Source organism: Furipterus horrens, unplaced genomic scaffold (genome assembly GCF_987537825.1).
Source record: "Furipterus horrens unplaced genomic scaffold, mFurHor1.1.pri manual_scaffold_3, whole genome shotgun sequence".
Classification (NCBI taxonomy): Eukaryota; Metazoa; Chordata; class Mammalia; order Chiroptera; family Furipteridae; genus Furipterus; species Furipterus horrens.
Window position 1 is genome coordinate 104,644,147 of NW_028327173.1, and position 23,255 is coordinate 104,667,401.

At 54.2% G+C, this 23,255-nt stretch overlaps 1 protein-coding gene across 13 annotated transcripts in view; it reads right to left on the minus strand.

Annotated features, from left to right (window-relative positions):
- The window catches only part of LINGO1 (leucine rich repeat and Ig domain containing 1), a 245,622-nt gene that overhangs the window by 35,907 nt on the left and 186,460 nt on the right, over positions 1-23,255 (minus strand). For 10 of the 13 annotated variants that reach the window (XM_090269966.1, XM_090269961.1, XM_090269958.1 and 7 more), the window contains one exon: positions 4,271-7,049. The exons of 1 other annotated variant lie outside the window; for it this stretch is intronic. In XM_090269966.1, the coding sequence (XP_090126092.1) occupies positions 5,193-7,037 (1,845 nt within the window). In that variant the 5' untranslated portion in view covers positions 7,038-7,049 and the 3' untranslated portion in view covers positions 4,271-5,192. Of the gene's footprint in view, positions 1-4,270; positions 7,050-20,714; positions 20,779-21,128; positions 21,728-23,255 lie in introns of those variants that run through there. 2 more of the 13 variants (XM_090269964.1, XM_090269965.1) reach the window with 2 other exon arrangements.

The following is a 23,255-nucleotide window of genomic DNA, read 5'->3' on the forward strand; positions in this document are numbered from 1 at the left end:
ATAACAGGTTTGTGGGGAAGCTATAAACCCCTTTACATGTTGAGCGGTCAGAGCCATGGCTGCATTATGTGGCCACTGTTCTCAGACCCTTCCCCAGTAGTCCCCAATTGCCCAGCAAGTACTAGAGCCAGATTGCCAGGTCCTCAGCACAGGCAGCTGGGCCTTGTCATCGTGCTCTGATCCCAGGGCCCCACAGAGATGTCAGGTGGACTGGGAATTTGGAGCAGGGAATTGACTGGCAGAAGCTTTGATCACGACCCCAGTGCAAGTGCTCACCCACCTCTGCCATAGCACAATCTCTTCCATAAGCTCATTCCATCCCACAAAGAAAGGAGACAGAAGGAGACGATGGGACTTCCCGTTTTACAGATGGGAAGCCTGAGTCTGGGGTGGTTCTGAGTGAGAGGACCAATCTGGTGCTTTTTCTGCCATGAAGTACTGGTGTCCCGAGTATGAATCCTGGCCTCATTACTCCCTGGTGATGAGCCCCGGTGTTCTCACTCAAAAGGAAGCATATGAGCACCTCCTCATGGTAGGATTAAGTAAGAGAACAGAGGCAAAGTGTCTGGCCTCATGCTTGGCATAGCCCTTGAAAGGCAGTAGCAATTATTATTTTTGCTATATGACCCCTGCCGCCCCCTCCTGCTTCTGCTCAAAAGGACACTGTACCAGGGGCAGCAAACTTGGGTTCAAGTCCTGGCCCTTCACTTAGATCTGCCTGCAGGCCAGTCACTGTCACTCTGTCCGTCTCCTACTCCTGGGTAAACTATGGAGGCCTGTTAATGAGTGGCTCCTGAAAGGAACAGGCAGCACAGGGGTCCTGTTGAGGTGGCTGCAATGGCCCTCACATCCTGTCTGTCCTTTTGCCCATGTGACTTTATAGCTCCTCCCTCCCGGAGCTGGTATCCGTTCCCCTCTTCTTAAATCTAGGGGAGGACTATGACTTGCCGTGACCAATAGAATAAACACGAAGCTGTGTGACTTCCTGGCCTACGGGTCACGAGACCTGGCAGCCTCCATTTTGCCATTGTAGAGTGCTGAGACACCATAAAGAAATCCAGCGAGCCCTCTGGAGAGACCATGTGGACACAGAGAAGCCAGCTGGCCTCCAGCCCTTCCAGCCTTCCCAGCTGAGGTGACAGACATCACCAGGAACCACCTTGGATCTTCCAGCCCCAATCAAGTCTGCCTAAAGGAACACCGTGCAGAGGAGAGGTGAGCTATCCTTCCCAAACCCTGCCCAGGTTGTAAAATTGAGAACAAATACATGACTGTTGTGTTAAACCACTAAATTTTGGGGTGGTTGTAATGCAATAATAGAGAACTGTTACACTCTCTTCATCCTTTCTGCCTCATCTTCACCCAAACTCGGTTTGCATAAGATCTAGCTGCTTGGCCTCAGCTGACAGGACATGGGAATGAGCACATGCCTTTGAGGCAGCCAATACCCATTGGCTGACAGGTGGCCAATGAGATATTCCCCCCCACCCCCCCTCTGGTCACTAGGAATGAATAGATCAGCGATTTTAGTGAGCCCAACTGTGAAGAAGGCTGGGGCTGGGCTTTTGGAATGGGAGCTGGGAGTGACTTTCAGCAAGGCTGTCTGTCATGTCATCAGAGGACAGAAAATTGGGGAGAAGCAGGAAAGGTGATAGACCATGGAACCAGGCTCTATGGGGGACCCAATAAATCACTGAACTCCAGCTGGTCTGCGCTGCCCGGTTCCTTGTATCTCATGAGCCCGGACTTTAAGCCCTAAAAGGCTCTAGGTTAACATCAGCCAGGGGTCTGCACTGCCCTTTTCACCTTTTCTTGCTCTCTCTGACCTCCATTCCCCCACAGACACACACAGGTTATGGCTTTGTCCTCTAGGGCCCCAGGGCATGGCCATCCCTCTGTCCTGGGCATACAGGAGCAATGATCTAGTCAGCTCCCATCTTCCCATCAGCCCCAAGGCCTTAGGTGGCAAAATAAAGGGCATGACCTGGTTTGGTTTCTAACCCAAACCCATTCCAGCCCTTTAGGATAACCCACTGTGTCCCCCATACAGTCCCTTACCTTACCAATTCCTGAGACCAACCACCACTCCCTTGCTTGCCCATACTAACAGCATGCTCACAGTCATGGTCATTATTGCACACCGAACAGGCACCGCACCTGAGGCGGGATCTGAACTGAGCTTTGCCTGACTCCAAAGCCCATGCCCTATTCACTATGCTGTGTGACACCAGGCAGGTTTCTTCCCCTCTCTGAGTCTCAGATGATCACTTTTGAGGGGGAAAACCAGGGTGCATGCTGGTGCTTGCTGCTTCCTGCTGGGTGCCATCCTTGGCTGGGTCCACTTGCTTGTCCAAGGTAGGATTCCAGCCTCATCACCTTTTCTTTAAAGAGAAGGCGAGCCATCTCATGGGAGAATGGGCCTGGAGGCTGTCTCTGGTATCTTATCTTGCCTTTCCCCTAGTAACTTTGACCTGGGCTGAAAGGAGAGCAGAGCAACAGCTCCCTAAAGAGTTTGAAGTGGCAGGGCATGCTGACTCCACAACCCCTACAGGGTTCAAGGTAAACCAGGGCCACTGGGACTGTACGGAAGGTGGGGGGCCCAGCAAGGCCTTGCCCTCCCTTCCCAATTACCTCTAGGTTCAGACTCCCAGCTGTGTGTGCCAGGACAGGGTGCAGGGGAGGGATGGTACTTTCTCCTATTCTCACCCCTCCAGAGGCTGTCAGGCCTTGGAGGAGTCAGCCTCTCCAGCCTGGCTTTCCAGGCTGTTCCCCCTTATATATTTGGCAGGACTTCTGTTGATGAAGGTCCCCTAGCTTAGAAAAGATAGTATGAAACCCATGCCACCTAGCCTGGGCCCTGCCCAGTACCCATGCTCCTCTGCTTGGGCCAACCCAGCGCTGACCCTGGGCACTCATGTCCCCCAAAACTGATTCTCTCCCCTATCTGAAAACAATTCCACAGTCTTGGTCCCAGAGTACATTCAGGCATCCAGTTCTCTCTCAGTAGGCAAGAATAAATTGGCTCCATAAATTCCCTGTTCTTCCCAGAGTCCTGTGAAGCCCGAAGGCTCCAGGCAGCCCAGAGTATTGAGGAACAAACCACAGCTGCCTCCTGGGGGGGACAGTGCTGTCTAGGGTGCCCAGAGTTGGGCAATGGACTGTGCTCTGGTCTCTCCACATGTGGACAGGCCTGTCGGGTTCTTGAGCCTCATTTATCACCGTCCTCATTAGACACATACCACCCTCATGCCCAAGGAATCCTCTTCCTGTCCCATGCTCCCCAAAGTGGTCTCCTGCCAGGTGGGGTTTCCCAGGCCTGGCTCTGAGAAGCCCCAAGCCAGGCTTAGAAGCCTGTGGCTCTGGGAGTACAGCACTCCCAGGGCCTGGGCCTGTTGCTCAGTAACTGTTTGAATGAATAAGCTATAGCCTCTTGGTTCTCAGTCATTGCATCTGCACCAGGGTTGGCCTCAAAAGCAATCCTCATCACCACCACTGGTGGAAGGTTTCCTGAACGCAAGGCATTCCACCAACCAACAAATGTACCTACACTCCCTTGTTTACCCTCCTAACAACCCAAAGTACAATAAGAAGACCATCTTTGTTACAGATGGAAAGACTGAGGTCTGAGAGGTTAAGCAACAATCCCAAATGGCTAGTGTTAGAACAGGAAGTCACTCAGACCTGACCTGGAACCTCAGAGACATATGACCAAGTGTTATCCATGGTATCCCTTTCCAGGCTTGAGTTTGGAGCTTCAAGGTTTGGTGTGAATGGATGGGGCCACGTCTGACCTTCCTGGTCAGCTCATGTGCAGGTGGATCTCAATTCAGAACCCTTCACAGCCCAGGGTAGTCTCAGAGCATGGCCCAGTGAAAGATGGCGCAAAGTTGGGGTGGTGACCTAAGTCTGGGCAGTCCCAAGGTCAGCCCCAGAACTGCTTCCACATCCCCAAATACTGGGCACCCGATAATGCTTGTGGGAAGAGTTGATGTTCCCAATCCCTGGATAGGTCCAAGCCAAAGCCACAGGGGTATTCTGCCTGGGGGGACCCCAGAACAGAGGTGGTTGAAGTCGTGATGCTCACAGGCCTTAGGATACCCCTGGGGGTCTAAAGCCTAGTTAATTCAGCCAATGGTTTTTGCCACTGCCCTGGCAGAAGCTTCTGGAAGTCTCTGAGCAGTCCCTCCGCTGGCCTGCCCTCAACCTGACCCCATGGAGATCCCTTCAGGAGGCCCATTCACCACTACGAGATAATAATGACCATAATGAGAACAGTCACCCACACGTGTGCACAGCACTTTACAGGTTACAAAATGTTTCACATACATCTCATCAATTCCTCACAACAGCCCTGTGAGGTAGGCAGGGCAGGGAATAATGCTTCCATCTGTACAGATGTGGAGATTGAGGTCCAGAGAGGGTCAGTGACCTGTCTGTGGCTGCACAGCAAGACAGTAGCACAGCTGGGACCAGAAGTTAGGCCTTGTCCCTGCCCCTGGCTTTCTTGGCTGACTATGCTGTCCTCCAGGAGGACCCCAGTGTCTGTCCAGAGTATCAGCCACACCTGACCAGGCCTTTGACCCCTGGCAGCTCAGCAGACAGCCCTGCCCCCATCTGGCAACTCTATCCCCTCCACCTGCTCCCAGCAAACAGCCGGCTGGGAGGTGAGCCCATGCCCACCACTCTGCCTGCTCCTGTAGGCTGCCCTGGCAGGGTGGGTCAGTTGGTGGGTGGGGCCGGAACCTCCTTTCCTGTTTTCCTGAGTGATCCCTCCCCACAGGGGAAGAGAGGAGAAAGGAGGAAGAGGAGGAGGAGGAAAACTAGAAACTGAGTTGGGAAAGGGCCCTGGAGCAATCAGGATGTCAAAAGTTTGCATTCCGACTAGCTATAGAAATAGTTTTTTTCTCTTTTTATTATTTCAAGTTTTCATAAAAATCCATAATTATTGAAACCCAAGTTACAGAGGAAGTTTGTAACTTTTAAAATTGAATAACTGACTTCTGCATGTTGGTCTGTCAGCTTCCAACTCTAGTATGTTCACATGTGCCCCTGTGCGTCATGTTCCCCAGGCCCAGACTTCTGAGGTCCTGGTGGAGAGAGGGCAGGCGGTGGGGGCCTGTAGGGCAGCCCGGGACAGGAGTGGGGGGCAGGGGGGGCTGGCACAGGGCTAGGGAGGAAGCCCCACCCTCTGCTCATATCATCTTCATGTTGAACTTCCGGGGCGCGTCAGTGGAACTGATGCCCGCATCCGACTTGCGCGGCACGTACTCGATCTCGATGTTGTGCTTCGTGTTGCCCTTGCCCCGGCTCCAGAGGAACAGCAGCACCAGGCAGAAGAGTACGACGCCCAGGAAGGAGATGAAGCCCATGGTGGTGGCAATAATGAGGGTCTTGATGTCGAAGGGGAAAGGCACAGTGGCTCGGGTGCTGTTGGCCTCTCCGTCGCCTGGCTGGTTGGAGATGAAGGCGAAGGTCTTGTTGGGCTGATGGGGCCAGTCGGGCGAGTAGCTGCGCACGTGCAGGTGCGCAGGCATGGAGTCGTTGCCGCCCGCGTTGGCTGCGACGCAAAGGTACGTGCCGTTGTCCTGTATCTGGGCGTAGCGCACCTCCAGCGTGCCGTCAGGGAAGACCGTGAGCCGCCCGTTGCTCTTGGCAGAGACCAGGTGTTTGCGGGGCGATAGCCAGAGGATGGTGGGTGGCGGGTCACCATCCGCCCGACACACAAACTGCACCGTGTGGCCCTCATCCACAAACACCTGTTGGGCCTTGCGGTCCCGGATGCGGGCACGGCGGCAGGTAAAGTAGTTGGGCAGGAGCACGTCGGGAAAGTCCTTGAACTCCTTGCCTTGGACAAATTCAGGGGTAGCACATGTGGGCTGCTGCCGGTTGAAGTTGAGCCGCCATCGGCGCCGGAACACCCACAGGAGACGGCAGTCGCAGGCCAGTGGGTTGGAGTCCAGGATGAGAGTCTCTAGGTTGCCCACAGAGTGGAAGGCAGACTCCTCCAGTGTGGTCAGCTGGTTGCTAGAGACATTAAGTACACGCAGGTGGTTGAGGCCGCGAAAGGCATAGGGCTCCACCACAGTCAGCTGCCCACCCACCAGCTGGATCTCCTGCAGTCGTAGCAGCTCGTGTAACATGGAGCCCTCGATGGCGCTGATGGGATTGTAGGAGAGGTTGAGGAAGCGGAGATAGACCAGGTGGCGCACAGCCAGGTAGGGCACAGCAGTCAGATTGCAGTGTGTGATGGACAGGGATGTCAGATTGAGACCATAGAGGCAGTTGGGTGTCATGGTGTCCAGGTACGGCCAGTGGGAGATCTCCAAGACCTTGAGCCGGTACAACCTCTTGAAGGAATAGTCTCGGATGGCATTGATGTTGAGGTGCCGAAGCCTCAGGACGATAAGACTGTGCAGGTGGGACAGTGCCTCAGTTGGGATGGAAGTCAGGTTACATTTCTCCAGTGTCAGCTGCTCCAGGCTGTTGAGGCCGCTGAAGGCGCGGTGGGAGATGTAGACAAGGTCATTGTCGCCGACCTCCAGGGCCTTGAGGTTGTACAGGTCCTGGAACATGTAGTCCAGCAGGATGACGATCTTATTCTCGCTGATGTCCAGCTTGGTCAGGTTGCTGAGGCCAGTGAAGACGCCCAGGGGGATGAGCTTCAGACGGTTGCTGCGGAGCCCCAGTGTTCGGAGGTTGAAGAGGTTGTTGAAGGCGCCAGGCTCCACGGTGCTTACAATGTTTTCGTTGAGCTCCAGCTCCTCCAGGTATGGGAAGTTGGCAAACTCATCCTGGTTGAGTGTCTTGATGCGGTTCTTGCCCAGATCCAGCAGGCGGGTCTCAGTTGGGATGCCCTCGGGCACAGCCACAAAGCGCTTGCGGTGGCAGAGCACCGCGCGGTCCTGGGCAGAGCACTCACAACGGGGTGGGCAGCCTGTGGCTGAGCCTGACAGCACTGAGCCCAGCACCAGCAGGAGAATGGGCTGCCAGCAGGCCAGGAGGGGGCTGGGCATGCTCCTCTCGCCCCCTGTCAGCATCCTCTTGCTTACCTACAGCCCAGAGCAAGCAAAGGACAGAAACGGCAGTTAGAGGATAATATCTGGCTGGACACCACCCTGAGCCCTCTGTGCCCCACTGCTGTCTTCCTCAGATAAAGAGGCAAAAGGCTACAGCGACATATGACACCTGCCTAGGACCCCACAGCGAGGTCCAGATGCCTGGAGGTGGAGAACTCCTGCAACCCTATGCTGCTTCCTCCTTGCCCCTTACCCTGCCCAGAGCCCTCCTGAAGGACCTACCCAGCATCTCTGGAACCAAGGGGGTTTCAGAGGAGCCTGATGGGACCAAAGGCTGCACCCACCTCATTTCTGTTTTGTCTTATAGGTGTGTGATGCCAGGCATGCACCATGCACCTCTCCACCCCCTGCATCCTGAGCCACCACTTCCCCCAGTGCTCATCAGAGATTAAAACCAGGCTTGCTGAGTTATCCTTGAGGTTCACAGAGAGACCAAAGGGGCTCAAGGCTGAGGCCTCTGGGAGCAGTCTCCTCTCAGGCTTCTGGGGACCCACCTCACAGCCTGTAGCCCGAGATGCCCCAGGTGCAGACACCACAGCCCAAATTCTGTGCAATCAGCAAACCCAGCGGCACATGTCAGTGTTCATGAATCTGCTCCCCAGTGGCTTTCTAGATCAGTGGAGGGCATTCCCACCAGAAAGCCGGGACCCAGACCTGATGCCTCCCCATAGTCTCTCCAACTCCCCCATCCTCTGGGTCCCCACAGTGGCCTGCCGGACTCCTGGCTGCAGGACTTGGGCAGCGAGTTCTCCTGGCCTTGGCTCCTGCAGTTCTGTCCTCTTGGAATGCCCTGCCCTCCCTGGTTGAAACCTCAGCTTCTGGATGTAATTTCATGTCCAGTGCTCTGAGAAGCTTGTTCTGATCCACAGTAGGAAATATGCTCCCCTTCAAAGACCCTCCAGCCTTCATCGCTCTGTCTTTTGGGATCTCAATCACCTTCATCCTAATGCCAAGTTCTGTGCAGCTGATAGTCAGAGAGAGGCAATTAGAACCCTGAAAGCCAGGATGGCATGGGCAGCCTGGAGGGGCTGGTCCACACTGCAGCTCTGAGGACGTGAGTCTTGTCATAGCTGGGCCCTGAGGAACATGCAAGACTCAGGTGGTGGTGACAAGGATGGCGGTGCCAGGACCCAGCTTGAGCACAGGCGGCAGAAGAAGTGAATATGGGTGTGCAAAGCCAGCTCCCTGATTATTGTCTCCCAGCCTGTGTTCAGAGGCCACTTGCTTATACTTGAACCCAGATGGTCTTCCCATCTTCTCCTTCCCACCTCTGCACCACCACATGAAAAACTGGCCCAGCAATGTAAGGAAGGAACTGGGAGGGCTAGTGTGGACTTCTCTGAACCCCAGGGGTGAACAAGATGGCCTCTGGAAGCCAAGCTGAAGCCCTCCCACTGCTGGTGGGGCGAAGATCCATCCCATCCCAGCCTGGCACCCTGGGGCTCTGCTGCCTGTCCACACACCCCACATCATGGCCCTGAAGAGGGCTCACTCCAGGAACTGGAAGCTCCGGTTGGCAGAGCCCACCTCTCTGATCCAGCTCAGGCCCTTCTCCCACCCCTTCCAGCCTCTCCCCACACCTGTGCACAGTCTCTGCTTTCAAGGCCACAGTTCTTGTCATCCACACTTCAACCCTTAAGGCAACTGGGGCTTGTTGGGCTTGTGGCTGCCCAAGAATACCCAGGCCATACAAGGGAGGACTTCAGACTGGAGCTCTGGTCTGTCCGACTCCAGCTGAGCCACACGCTTTCCAATGCTCCAGTGGTTTCTCAGGAATGAGAGGTGCTCCCTGGCTATAGATCAACTAAATGACTGATTAACCAGAACAAGCTCTGGCTGTCATTGACATGTGACAGAACTGCAAGATTTTGTTATCCCCAAGGGCTTTGTCCACCATCCCGCCTTCAGTCCCTCTCATCCTCTCTCCAGATTCTTCTGTGGTTCATTCCTCCCCACTCCACCCCCACCTGGCCATTTTCCACAGTCACACATGCTCCAGTTGACCCACCAGAAAAGCAAACATCTGACAGTGATAAATATGTAACTGGAGTAGTGGCGGAGACCTGCACAGGTATGAGGCTAAGGACCTGTAGAGGTAAACAGGACTTTCAGCACCCAGCTAGAATCTGGGTTGGTGGGCAGGGTCAGGGCTGACAGAGAGGGAGCTGAGGAATTGGAGGGGGTCAGCAAGGGCACAGGCCACCTGAGATGTTGGTAAGCTCCTAACACAAGCAAAAATCTGGTATTCGATGTCTCCACCACCTTGCCTCAACCTACTTGTCTACCTTCTTTCCCAGCACTCTGCCCAGTGATTCTATCTCATCCCGGCCAGGTCCTCACAATCCTGACTTGAAACCATCTCTGTTTGGAGAACTCTCCCAGCATCCTGCCCTAGCAGCCTTTGTGACCTTCCACCCTAAAGGCCACCTCCTCCATGAAGCCATCCTTGACCTACCCAGTCAGAAATCATCTCTTGCCTACAACACTGAAGCACTTTACATTTCTTAGTATTGATATTATGTAACTAGCACATAGCACACATCATTCTAAAAATGATTGAGTCAATTGACAGAAAAGTTAAGCAATGAGACGATAAAAAGATAAAACTAAAGAAGGCAAGCCGGTCAGAAAAGAATGCCACAAAATTCTAATGACTGAAAGTGAGAGCTTCCTGGTGATCTAAGTCAAGATGGGGCTATGCTCCACAGCCTGAGCACTCAGCCCTGCAGCCGTTCAGTATGTTTAACTCTCGGTCAAACAGTCACGGGTGCATCTCACCTGCTAGAGGTTGAGGTGCCCAAGGGCCAACGGTGTGATGCAGCCTCAGACCAAGTGGCGCATGCAGACCCCAGCGAATGTGTTTTGAAAGGAAATGCGTGTCTGAGTTTTTACAGAAGTTAAGTCTGATGGAGCGGATTCAAGCAGGCAGCTAAGCAATGAGAAACCCAGGGAATTCAAACACGTTGGTAGGAAGAGAGTTGGTCAGCATTGCCCTGTGTGGCTGCCACCCTCGGCCTGGCAGTGAGACCACAGGGCCGTGCTCCACAGACCCAGGAGAGTTCCAGAAGGGCACACCCTTGCACCATTAATCCTTCAGGTTACTCCTAAAATTGCCAAGAAGTGTTTTATGCATTTTAATCAGTGTTTTATTTTGGATCCTTGCCCCATGAAGGGCTTCCCACAAAGGCAAGAATTTAAAAATTGGACCATAAATACAAAGGAAATGAACACTGAAGGCAGGCAGGTGGGCAAGCAGAGGAGAGCTGTGATGGGACACACTGCTCAGACCCACAGCAGCTTGAGTCTTTCCAGGTCCAGAGCCCCAAGGCTGCCAGTCACCCCCATCAGACCTGTGCTGCCACCATTACACCCTCACGCATATCTAGGGCAGATATAGCCAGCTCAGCGGCTTCCCACGCCAGCCATTCCACTGTGACCAGGGTCATTGGCTGTCCTCTCTGGCCTATTTCCTCCACTGTGTAGTGAGAGGCTGGAATCCAGGGTTCCTGAGAAAACCACAATAAAATTTGACTTTTTCCAGCTGGAGAGTCAACATCCACAAATGTGGTTGGGGGACTAAGAGCGCGGCAGGTCGGGCTCCAACTGCAGCTCCACTGGGACTAGAAGGACCTGTCTGAGGGTACTCGCACTGTAGCTGTCTCCTCTGGGGCTCAGGGTGGGTAACGGGCATCTGGTAGAGACAGAAGGGGAATGAGATCACCTGTGGGGGGACTGGGAGAATCACCGAGGAAGGTCAAGGGTGATGCTATCTCATTCAGCAGTACCCGGATGCTTCTGGGGTCAAGGGTATGTCTCCTCCACGCACAACCAGCGTTCAAAAGGATTTCTTACCCATTTTACAGATAACTGAGGCTTCCAAAAGGGAATTCATTTGCTTAGACCTAGCCACAAAGTTAGGAGGCAACAGAGCTCTGCTCTTTCTGGTCTGGTTGCCTGGTCCAAGAGCTGCCTGGTGTGAAGCAGGGATTCTTTCAGATACACAGGCCAAACCAGGTAGGACAGGGCAGTGTGAGGGTAAGGCCCCAGGGCTAAAGGAAGGCACCAGTCCTTAGGTAGTTGCAAGTAAGCACCCTGCCCACCTCCCTACCCCCACCCCCAGTGTGACAAAAGCCTTTCCCCTACTATTTGAAAATGGTATCTTGAACACACTGAACTTTTTCAGTGTTTTTCCAACATACCCTTCTCCTGTGCCTGCTGCACCGTCTATGCTAGCATCTCACCTAAATTGGGGTCAGCTGCAGCACAGGGTGGAATGGTTGGTCATTGTAGGTTTCTAGTATCCATATTGCATGCTGTTCCCACTCACTGTTACTCAGGGACTGCAGGGATCCCCAGCACACAGGGGCATGAGATCCCTGGCAGGGAGGTACCGCTGCCATCGCTGGGGCCCTGGGGACGTCAGGGGCTCTGCTTCTCAGCCTGGCAATGCAGCAGGTATACGAGCTCTCATCCTGTCCTGACACGCTATGACTGAGTCTGCAGCAGGAGGGAGTGAACATTGATGAAGAGAAGTGGTAGGCCTGGGAGGGGGGGCTGAAGGCTCCTGAAAGACAGCTTAGTGCCCTCCCCAGCTCTGCCAAGAAATGACCACGCAAGCACGAGATGGGGAGGCGACAGAAACAGAAAGACACACCGTGGGCAAACAGGGGAGAAAGGGAGCAGAAGCGAGAGGCAGAGAAAGTAGAGGGAAAGGATGGGGGCAGGGGAGGGTGGCAGGAGTCTGGGAAAGACAGAGCAAGAGCTCACCCTACAGATTCAACTACCATTTTCTGAGCTCCTCCTGCTTGTGTTGCCTATCAAAAGTCCTGGCTTGTTAATACACCCTGGCCTCACTGATACTCCACAAAGCAGGTTTCATTACTTGGAAGAGGGAAGGGACTCATGCTGGGTCACTAAAGAACAGAGGCAGAGTCCTAATGACTTGCCCCCTATCTCAAGTCCCTACCTGCCTGAGGTCCCTTCTTTGCCTTCGGCTCCAGGGCACGAGGCGGCTGGAACCATTTCATCAAATCAAGTGTGTTGTGGAAAGTGTACCTGCTCACAGGCAGCCATGGCCGTGGAGTGGAGGTAGGGTGGAGTGAGGCCTGTCTCCAAAAACTCACTCCGTGAGCCTTGTTGCCACTGCAAGGTGCCTGGAGATCTCCTATCTGGCCTTCAGAATCCAGCTCGTGGGTCTCTTCCCACACGCAGCTCTTCTCAAGCCCCCAGGACAACCCCTGTGCCAGCCTGCTGGTGTGTTTACCTTTCTCCCTTCCTCCCTTGTGGGAGTCTCAGCAGCCCCACCCCAACCTCTGCTCCGCAGGGCAGGGCTGGAGCTGACATAGCTCAGTGCCCCTAGACCATCTTCATGGGACAGAGACAGCCCACCCAACCACTGCTGGGACAGCTCCCAGAGCAGCTCTGACCCCAGCTGAGGCTCTTCACAGAGGCTTCATGGAGGAGGCATCACATGAGCTCACCCTGAACTCAAACACATTTCCACAGGCCAAGCAAGACAGCATTCCGATAGAGGAAACAGTGAGAGCAAAGGTGTGTGGGGTGGTCATGACTGACCTACCTGGTCCATGGGAGAGCACCCAGAGACTCCTACTTTATCTCTCCCACCCCAATCCTGAGGGGGCCAGAACACTCCATTAGGGCTTTCTAGGGCTAATCCCTGCGGAGGTGTGAATGGCTGATGCTGGTCTAAGGTATGAGCTGCTAATGGGGGAGCTCAGTCCCCGGGTGGGGAGCGTGCATTGTCCACAGGGGACCCGGAGAGGGCAGTTGTCTCCTAGTCTGTTTGCTGGTCCACTTGCCTTTGCCATCTCTCTTTCCTCCTCCTTTCTCCTCCTCTTCCTCCTCCATCTGCCCCTACAGGGAGAGAACCATCAACCCAGAAGACAACTGAGGTCATGTCCTTTGTGGTGTATAATTCTTCACTTTCCTCTTGCTCTTGGTTCTGGGAAGAGTTGCTTCCCCCCCACTCCCATGTGTGAGTGCATCCAGTGTGGGTGCGTGTGCCTATGGCCACTCCTTCCAACATTCCCCACCCTCCCTGGCCCGGACCCACCAGCACCATCTCTTAGGTACACTTGGAAACTCAATCCTCTCTCAAAGGTGCTTACCTTACCTCTTAGCTGGGGCAGGGCTGGAGGGTGCTGACTAGGAATGTGGGGCTGCCTGCCTATTTGCTAGGGCAGCCACCAGTTCCCGCCCCTCCCTGCCAGCTTCTGCGGCTGCTCCTTTGTGGCCCTGGGCAAGCACCTGGTCCCCTGCACTTGAGGGAGGAATGTCTCACCACCTATCCCATCAAAGCACAGCACATCTCAGGATTGCAGCCTTCTGGCCAGCCCATGGCCTGAGGCCATTTGCAGGATAAATTATGAATTTTAATTGTCAAAGTATCTTAGTGTTTAAAGGCTTCTCTATACAGGCTCTGCCCTCCAGAAGTGGCCAGCTTGGTGGGAAGAAGCAGGGGTGGGGTAAGGCCTAGAGGAGGACACTTTGGGTGAGCAAAGGGCACTGGGCTTACAAGTCCCAGGCCTTGGCTCCAGCCAGTGCACCCTTGCCCTGCTGTGTAATTTTGAATGAGACCTGAACCGCTCTGGGCCCTGCCTGTTCCAGGGTGGTTCTGAGGTGAGAGACCAGCCAGGAAGCTAGGAGCTAGGCTGGGGAACGGTAGGAGGGGCATTGGTTTGGAGAAGCTTCCTTGCTGTCTGTGCTGGGCCCACCTGAGCGAATGGCACCCCTATGTGGATTGAAGCTGTCCTAGAATTGAAGAGGGGCAGGCAAGCACCCATGTGATGATCTGAGGAAGCTCAGGGAAAACCCAGGTCCTGCCCTCGCTGGTGTGGCTCAATGGATTGAGTGCCAGACTGTGAACCAAAGGGTCGTCAGTTCAATTCCCAGTCAGGGCACATGAGAGGCAACGACACTTTGATGATTCTCTTCCTCACTTTCTTTCTCTCTTCCCCTTGCTCTAAAAATAAATCAATAAAATCTTTAAAACAAAACAAAACAGGTCTTGTACCCCAAATTTCCTTTCCTATCTCTTTCCAGGTCTGAGATACCAACCTGGGCTCTAAGGGGCAAGATGGTATCCCTAAAGGCCTCTTGCCTCATCCCCTGCCCAGGTCAGTGGCCCCTTGGGAGGTGCCTGGCAGAAACACCTGCCCCATCTCCACTCATCCCCTCACACCTTCCTGGGGTCTTCTGGGGTCCTCTCCCAGCTGTCCCAGCCCTCAGGGCTCCTTCACCTGGAAACAGCTCAGGCTCTGGAGTCCTGGAACTGCCAATGCCATATGGGAGGGCCACAGGCTTGAACTTGGGAGAGGGGGGAGGTCACAGCCTCAGAGTTCCAGTGCAGGGAAAGGGGAGCGGAAGGGAGTGGTGGAACTGGTGTGAGATTTGGAAAGCCCTGACGTGCCAGACATCATTCTAAATACTTTACATATAAAAATTCATTTAATCCCACCACAGTCCTGTTAGCAATCCCACTTTGCAGATGTAAAGAAAACAGAAGCACAAAGCAGTTCTGTAACTTGTTCAAGGTCGCAGAGGTAGCATAGTATGAACTCAAACATGAACTTGTCTAATCCTGTCAGGCTGGTATATTATCTCCAGTTTACAGACTAGAGAACTGAGGCACAGAGGTGATACAACTTGCTCCAAAATCACACAGTGGTAAGTGGCAGAGCTGGGATTAGGTCTGAGGCAGAGAGACCCAAGGTTGACCTGACCACTCTTGTATACTGCCTCTTCCTGATTCAGGTTCAAGGGCCTGCTGAGCTGTACAATCATGGGCAAGTGACTTTTTATCTTGGGACCTAAACTTCTCATTCAGAAGAGGAAGTGGCAGATTTCACACTGCCCTCACAGGCTGGGGCAGAGTTTCAGGAGAGGTGAGGGAAAAGACATTTATATTGAGCACATACACTCAGTGTTTTGTAGAATGACTCCACCAGCCCTCACCACATACCCTGTGAGGGAGCTACCATTAATCCCACTTTACTGATAAGAAAACTGAGGCTCCATGCTGTTAGCTCACCTGCCCAAGGCCACTGGGCTTGTCTGACTCAGAGGCATGAAAGCTCTGGAGATCATCACACAGGTGAGGAAACAGAGGCCCACAAGCATCAGTGACCTGTCTAATGTTCCATAGCATCTCAGGGATGGGGCTTAGGAAGAAGCCCCACCTCCTGACTGCACCTTCTCTCCCCAGTGTCATGCCAGGGTAACATGGTGGGGCTTGCTCAGAAGGTGAAGGTTTGGGTTATTTGCCTTAAAAAGGGGAAAACGTTTAAAAACAACTCCCTAATACATCACAAACCAAGGTCCAGTGAGTTATTTATAAACTCTTGCCCTTCTCCTGGCACTGACTGTTCAAAGCCCTTTCTGTTCAACTGAATCTTGGCCAACCCCTTGCCTAAACCCATTTTTCCAACCTGGTATACTGAGCTCAGTACCAAGAGGCAATTAATGCCTCTGGGAAGCACATATGGGTGCCGTACTCTACTCACGTACATTTTATGCCATCGCCCAGCTCCCCATCCTGAGCCACTCAGGCTGGGGACAGGATGCTGGCACATCTGCAGATCTCTAAGGGGTGTCCCAAGGCAGAGGATGTAGAGTCCATTGCAGGCCAAAAGGGCAGAGCCAAGACCTGGGCAGTCACAAGGGAGGCCTATTCTCCTCGGTGTAAGGAATCAAATGGAAGATTAGATGGCTCAAGATGGAAGATCTGCCTTGGTAAATAGAGAGTGAGCAGCCTGTCATGAGAGGTATGTAAGCAGGGACCATGGATCAGGGACACTGCAGGAAGACTCCTCTGCTGGACTCCATACCTCAGCAGCCCCTCTTAGCTCTGAGATACTTCCATTCTGCATCCAAGTGAAGGGATTTGAGATGGCCACACCCCCAAGTGCACCTGCAGCCCTGTGCTGGGCCAGGCAGTGAAAGGCTGCTGACCAGGCCCTACTCTTTCCTGGAGCCGCCAGCAGGTTCTCTACAGAGGGAAGCAGAGGAGGTGGCAGAGAGATTAATTCCCTGAATTGGGGGGGTGGGGGTGGGGGAATAGAAAAACACACATACCACATACCCTAATAACATGTAATAAGAGGTTGGAGACAAGGAACAATGTCCTGTTAATGTCACCCTGGAGGCAATCAATTTGGGTGTCACATAAAATAAGCATAATTATTCCACAAGCTCTGTCGCTCCTCACTTAACCAGCTCCAGGGGCTCCTATCCAGGCTGGGAAAGGCACCAGACTGACAGAGGGGCCGCTCCAAATTACCTTGCCAGCACTGATCTTATCAGCCCCTGTGGGTAGGAGGCTTGAGGGCCTCATAAGGGGCCTTGAAAATGCCCAAGAGCCAGTTTGCTCAGCCAACCTTCAGTCACTCAATGGTAAGAGTAAGCAGGGAGGACTCCCCACAGAGTGGGAATGAAGAAAGAAGAAAATATAGTTCGCTCCATCCTTTTCATTCCCCAAGTCACCAAACTCTTAATGAGCACTTACCAATGTGCCAGGGTGTAGAGACCAGGTTTTTAGGGCCCTGTGTATTATTGAGATAATGAAGTACAGGCTCCCTCTACCTCCCAAGCTAGGGCCACCCCTGCCTATCCTGAGGTGAACATAGTGCTTCTGGGGTTCCTTTCACTCTAAATGCCCCTCTTCCATTCCTACTTCACTGAGGACTCCTCCCTCACCTTGTCCATCCTTCAGAGCATGGGTTGTACAGATGAAATTCCAACTGGGGTAACTGAAGTACAAAGGAGACAATCGCTGAGTGAACATGTGTTACACACTGGCTGCTGTCTGTCTCAACCTCGCACACCAGAAACCTGATTTTCAAAAATGTAAATCAAGACCATAATGTTTACCATTTTACACTCATTCAGTCAGTAACAATCAAGATATCTGAGTATAGGAGTGCTGGTGAGGGTGTGGAGCAAGAAGGACATCACCTCCTGCTGGGGACACATAAAGGGTCTGATCAATTTTGAAAGCACTTCTAGTAAATGCAAATGTGCCCCCCAGCCCAGCAATTCCGCTCCCAGCTCTGTGCCCCAGAGACTATGCCTCAGGAGACAGGACAAGCAGGTTCACAGAAGCATTGTTTGTAAGAGCAAAAAGGAAAACAACCCACATGCTCATCAACAGAAGAACAGAAAACGCACTGTGTTATATCCAAACAACAGACCACTATGCATCAGTGAACATGAATGAACATCTACTATTATTTGCAACAACAGAGATGAAGCTTATAAATACATGTAGTTTGATGTTCTTCTTACAAAGTTGAAAAATAACTCAAGTTGAACAATTTCTATGTATCAAAATATGATTTAAAAAAGGCAAAGACATGCTAAATAGATAATTTAGAGTAGTGGTTGCCTCAGAGAAAGAGGCCAATGGATAAGGTGAGGAGACACACATGGAAAGAAGTACCTCGTTATTAAAATGCTAACGTTCAGGTTGGGCAGTAGGGTCACGATGTTCACTATATTATTATTATTACTTAATATATTGGTTAGTTAATTAGAGGTCACACCTGGAACAGTGAACAAGAGCCCCAGAGCAGAATACAGGAGGGATTCCAGACTGAGCCCCATGCTTGTTAGCAGGGACTTTAAGTAGTCATTCCATCTCTGTGGCTTTGTTTTCTAGCTATCCTATCAAATCTCTGTACCACCTACAAAGGTAAGACTGAGAGCACCTCACTGACAGAAACTATGAGTAGCCAGCATTTCTAGAGAGCTTGCTGTGTACCAGGTACTGCTATAAATGTCTTGCATATATTAACACACTTAATCCTCATTACGACCCTAGAGGTAAACACTGTTGTTATCCTCATTTTATCAATAAGGACACTGAAGCCCAGAGAGATGAAGTAACTTGCCCAAAATCACAGAGCTAGGCAGTAAGGATCTAAGATTTAAATCCGGGCATCTGGCTCCAGGGTCTACCCTCCACACTTCACTATAAAGTGACCTGGAAGAACCTGAACACACATGAGAAGACTGTTGTCAGCACAGCTCTACCAAGCCCATCACACCCAAGAATGTCCATTCAGTCATTTATTCAACACAGAAACAAAGGTCGGCGTCATAGATGCCTTGAATGCATTTGGGAATGAACTTGCCCTCCCACACTTTCTCGAAAGACCTGTCCCTGATTCTGGAATCCTCTGCTTTCTGTGTCTCTGCAATGTCTGCTACTAACTCAGGACCCACCCAGTCTCTCTCACTCTTCCTGGAGGGACCCCTGACCACCTCAGTCCCCAAGAACAAAACCCATTCTTCTTTGAGTGTCTGTGTGAGAGCACCCTGCCTTGGTTCTCAACTCCTGCCGGAGGCATCCTTGATGTTACACAGCTCTGTCCATCTATACAGGCTGTGAGGACACTGTGTTCCCTCCAGGTATTCCTTGCCACCAGCCCACAGCTGCTCCATGGTGCCTCCCAGTGTCTTCCTCACTCCAGGGCCAGTAAGGAGAGCTTATCAGGGGATAAGCATGCAGTTGCCCACACTGTTCAAGGCAATCTATGGGAGCCATGGAAGGACCTAAGCCTGAAGCCAAGCAGGCAGCTCAGCCAGCATGTGTAGAATAAATGCATGAATGAATGGGTTGGTGTAATACTAGGTGCAAACCAATGTAATTCTACACTGTGGGTTCCTGGAGGAGGATCAGTGACTTGGAGCAGTCAGGAAGGTTTCCTAGAGGAGGGGCAAGGAAAAGGAAAGGAGGAGAGGGCCTCTGGGTAGGGATGCTGGATCAAGCCAGGTGATGGGGGGATATGCAGAGGACTTACTGGTGGGAACAGAGAGTCATTGGGAGGGAGGGACTCTGGGACTGGAAGGTTACCACCTTCCCATAGATGTGCCACACAAAGGGCAGAGAGACTAAAAGACTGGCCAGAAAACCAAGACTCTGACTCTGAAACCACCACCACCTTCTGCCTCCCTCCCAGACCCTTCCCTAGCCTCTCATGACCCACTTCCTCACCCTCCATCCGACACTGCTTCATGCTTCCATAGAACCCCTATGCAAATCACTGCACAGTCTCACTTCTCAACAGGAATGCAGCCTCAGCTTCGACTGTCATCTTCCAGCCATTTGCTTAGGACCTACCCCTGGAGAGCAGCACCATCATTCAGGGATCCTCCCTGGCTTTATGAAGAACACCAACCCTCATGAGAGGGTGTGTGCATGTGTGTTCCCCTCTGGAATTCAGGGTTTTAGGAAACATTATCTAATGCAAGGAAAAGTGGGTATTCAGAGGCAGGGGATGGAGGAGCTGAGGAGTGGGATCAAAGAGCACTATTACAAGGGACAGAGTGGTCTCTCCACCTCCCTCCAGTCACACAGAAGCCCTCAGCCCACAAGTCGTGCATGATACCTGGGCTTGGAGCACATGCACATCCCCTATAACTTGGCCTCATGGATTCAGAACCCACTAACTTCGGGCCCTGGGAAGCACTGCAACCTTGACCAAGCCCATCTCACACTTAAGTAGGCAGAGGGGAGGGGAGGGGAGGGGCAAGACAACAAGAACACAACAGAAAACCTGCCCTGGCCTTTGCTAAGCCCCCTCCAGGAGGGGGCAGCTGGGTGCTGCCTGGAGCCCCCATCCGGGTTTCAAATTGTTTTTGGCATTTCCCTTCTGCTGCCTTATTTTCTCTCTCCTGCTTCAGGCCAAGCAGGAAGGCCAATCAAGCTAGTCCAGCAGACCAGGTGATAGCTAGCATTTTCACAGAGGTGTGAGGGCTCTGAAAGACCCTGGCCCACACAAGGACAAAGGGTCTGGGACAGTTAACTCTTTCCTCCCTCACCAGCATCCTCACTGGTGAGGGATGAGGGGAAGCCCCAGCCAGGCTCACTGCTCCCTGGGCATGGGAGGCACCAGTGCTGGAGCTGTTAGAATAATGACCAAAAGGGCTGAGCGCTGAGCACGCTGTGCCAGCAGCCCAGAGCCCAGGGCCAGGCTGGGCTGCATGCCCTCTGGTAATCCAAGCCAAGCAGAGAACTGCGGGAGGGCTGAGCTGGCAGGGAAGGGTCTTGCTCAGATGTACCGGTCCCCACTTCACGGCCTCCTGCCCTCCTACCCCACCAGGGCAGGGCTGTTCCCATCCTCCCCACCTCCACCCCAAGAGCTCTGAGAACAAAGAGGAGATGCTGCTGGCAGAACCAGGGCTGGATAGGGCTGGCTTGGGGACCCAGCAAAGAACTGGGAGGGACTGCCCACTGGGCCTGGCCCCACCCCTCCTCAAAGCGAGAGCCCCCTGGAGGGGCACAGTTCCTGAGGGTCACTTAGCCACCTGGTGTGTGTGTTGGGGGGGGGCAACAGTAGAAGAGGCTCCCTTCTTACCTCTTTCTTCTCAGCTGGTTTCCACCTCCTACCCACTCTGCCTCAGAATAAAAAGTGGGGCAGGATTGGTGAGAAGCCAGGGCTGAAGGCAGACAAAGGGGAGGCCCCTAAAGGGTTCCTTGGTCCTCCACAGACCCAATTCCCTGTCCTCCATTCCTCCTACCCCTCATTTTCCCTTTCCTCCTCACCACGGGGGATGCTCCTCGTGAGGGGAGGGACCCGGCCCCCAGGCTGAAGCCTGTGGAGAAAACTGGCCCCTTACCTGCATCCACCGGCCTGGGGGTGCCTGGTGTTGGCTCGAGCGCCTGGGCGGGGGTATCTGGGGTCTATGGAAAGAGGCAGCCACCCAGCCCACTGAGCAGGGGCCGTACACTCCGGGGTGAACAGCACTCACAGAGGGAGGGGGAAAGGAGGATGAGCAGGACTGAGATGCTGGTGGGGGCCCCTCCACAGCTCCAGGGTCCCAGCTAGCCAACTTGAAATTTGTTGCGGTGAGGGAATGGGAATGAAAGAATCTTCATTTCTGAGGCTTGAAGAGGGTCAGGTCTCTGACCCCAACGGGGGCTCTGGGTGGCACTGGGGTGCTCCGCAGCCCCTGGGGAACTCAGAGCGCCCTCCGGAGATGTTCGCTGACGGGGCTGCCCGCTCGGGGCTGGGCCATGGCCGCCCGGCTCACCTGCATCTCGGGCCCGCCGTCCGTCCGCTTGGCTCGGTCACCAATTGCATGTCTCCAAGGCCAGGCCACAGCCCCTGCCCAGCCCCCTTCTCCGTCTCCTTTTCCGCCGACACCTCTGGCGATCGGTCCGTGAGCCTTTGCGGAGCTGGCCGTCCGTCTGTCCGCCCCACGCGGGCAGGAGCCCAGCCAGAGCCGGAGGCTCGAGCTCGGAAGCGGAGAGTCAAGAGGCCTCGGACCCGGCGGGCGGAGGTACGGGAGGGCTCAGGACGTGCTACGCGGGTTCCACGAACCTGGTTCTGCGCCCAGAGCCGGCCTAGCGCTGCCGCTGCCTCTGCCGCTGGGGCCGAGGTCGAGGCCGGGAGCGCTCCGCTGCGGGGCTGGAGCCGGGGCCAGGACTGAGGCCCACGGGCAGCGGGCGCGCATGCTGCTGGGAGCCCCGCGTCGGGAGAGGGACCGGGGCGATGCGGGTGGGGACTCCGCAAGCTCCGGGGCCGGGACCCGCCGCCGCCGCCTGCGCTGTAGCCGGCCGCCCGTTCCGACTCCCGCGCCAGCTCCCGCCCGGGGTCTGCGTTGTGGACTGCACGGGGAGGGAATGCGAGGATCTAGGAGTGAGCTTGAGAGGGCGGGGTGGTGAGGGAGGGAGCCAGTGAGTGAGCTGCAGGAGCCGGGCGGGGGAGGAGAAAGCGCGGCAGCACAACCAAGGAAAGGGGAGGGGAAGTGGGGGGCTCGTCTCCCTTCCGCAAAGGGGGCGAAGAGCGAGCAGTGCCCCAACCCCTGCTCCGCGCCCATGCAACGGCGAAACTGCGCCCGCCACACGCAGGAGCCAGCGCCTAAGCGTCCAGCTCTGCACACGGCCTCGCCTCTCCGAGTCCAGGCTCCGGGCGAATCTCCAGCCAACGCGACCCTCTTGTGTGCGCGCACCCTCTTGGGTGGCCATATGCGTGTGCATGTCAAATTAGGTGTGTTCATACATGTTAACTAGGGTCATTGCACACTGCTGTGTGAACGGACACACGCACGTGAACGGGCAAAGCTCCCCACCGAGTCAGGGTTGTTTGGAGGACGACATGGGAAGGGTCAGGCCCAGAGCCTCTTTCCTGCGCCTTGTTACTTCTCGGAAATGTCTGCGAGTAGCTGGAGGGCCCACAGTCTGGCAGCCTAGGGGTCAGGCAGGTAGACATGGAAGCTCCGGGGGACAAAGAGGAAGGCGCGCGAGCTCAGTGGCTTTACCCCAAACCAAGTCTTGCCCCTTCTTTGCAGTCAGGGTCCCCGCCCAGCCTGGCTCTCCGTCCAGAAGAGGGCAGCAGGCTGCTCTGGCCACGGATACTGCATCCAGTGACCAGCAGAGGGCAGCGTAGAGCCTCCGTTTGAGCTTGGAGGGCCCTCTCCTTGCACCCCAAAGGTCCAGGGAGTCCTGGGCTGGGACCACATACTCTAATGGGACCAAGGAATGGGACGTTTCCTCAGACACTCAAATCCTCCTTGACCAGCAGATACAGAGAATCGGGGGGCTGGGGGTATCTTGGCAAAACATGCAGAGCAGGCTAGGACCCTTGGGAACTCACCTCCTTCCACTGTACACTACCTTCCATCTCCTTGAAGCCAGAAGCCCTTTAACACTAAGCTAGTTTGATTAGGATAACCACTAATGCTGACACTCTCCCTCTCTCCACAGTTGGGAGTGCATTCCTTTAGCACACTAGTGCTCCTGACGCCTTGGGCCCACAGGGGGTAGGGGTTCTGGCAGGCAAATAAGACGCTGAGGTTACAGGGAGGAGGCTGGCAAAAGGCCTCTTAGTCTCAAGACAGACCCCGGCATCCTGGTCCCAGTGACCAACCACCCCTCCATGTCTGGCTGGCATGGTGAGGGCACCAGCACCCCCCACCCCCACAGCACCATCTTGCTTATCCACTGTTCAGCCTCACATATGCAGCTAAACAGATTCTGGGTACCTCTCAGTACCACTGCCACACCACAGCTAGGGATAGTCCTGCCTGGAGAACCATCTCCTGTCTCTTATGTCTGCGTCCATCTTCATCCTAGGCCTGGCTGGAGCCCCACTCCTAGCAGAAGCCGATGCTGCGCTGCTGTGCCCTCTACAGTCACCCTCCAACAACCCTGGGAGG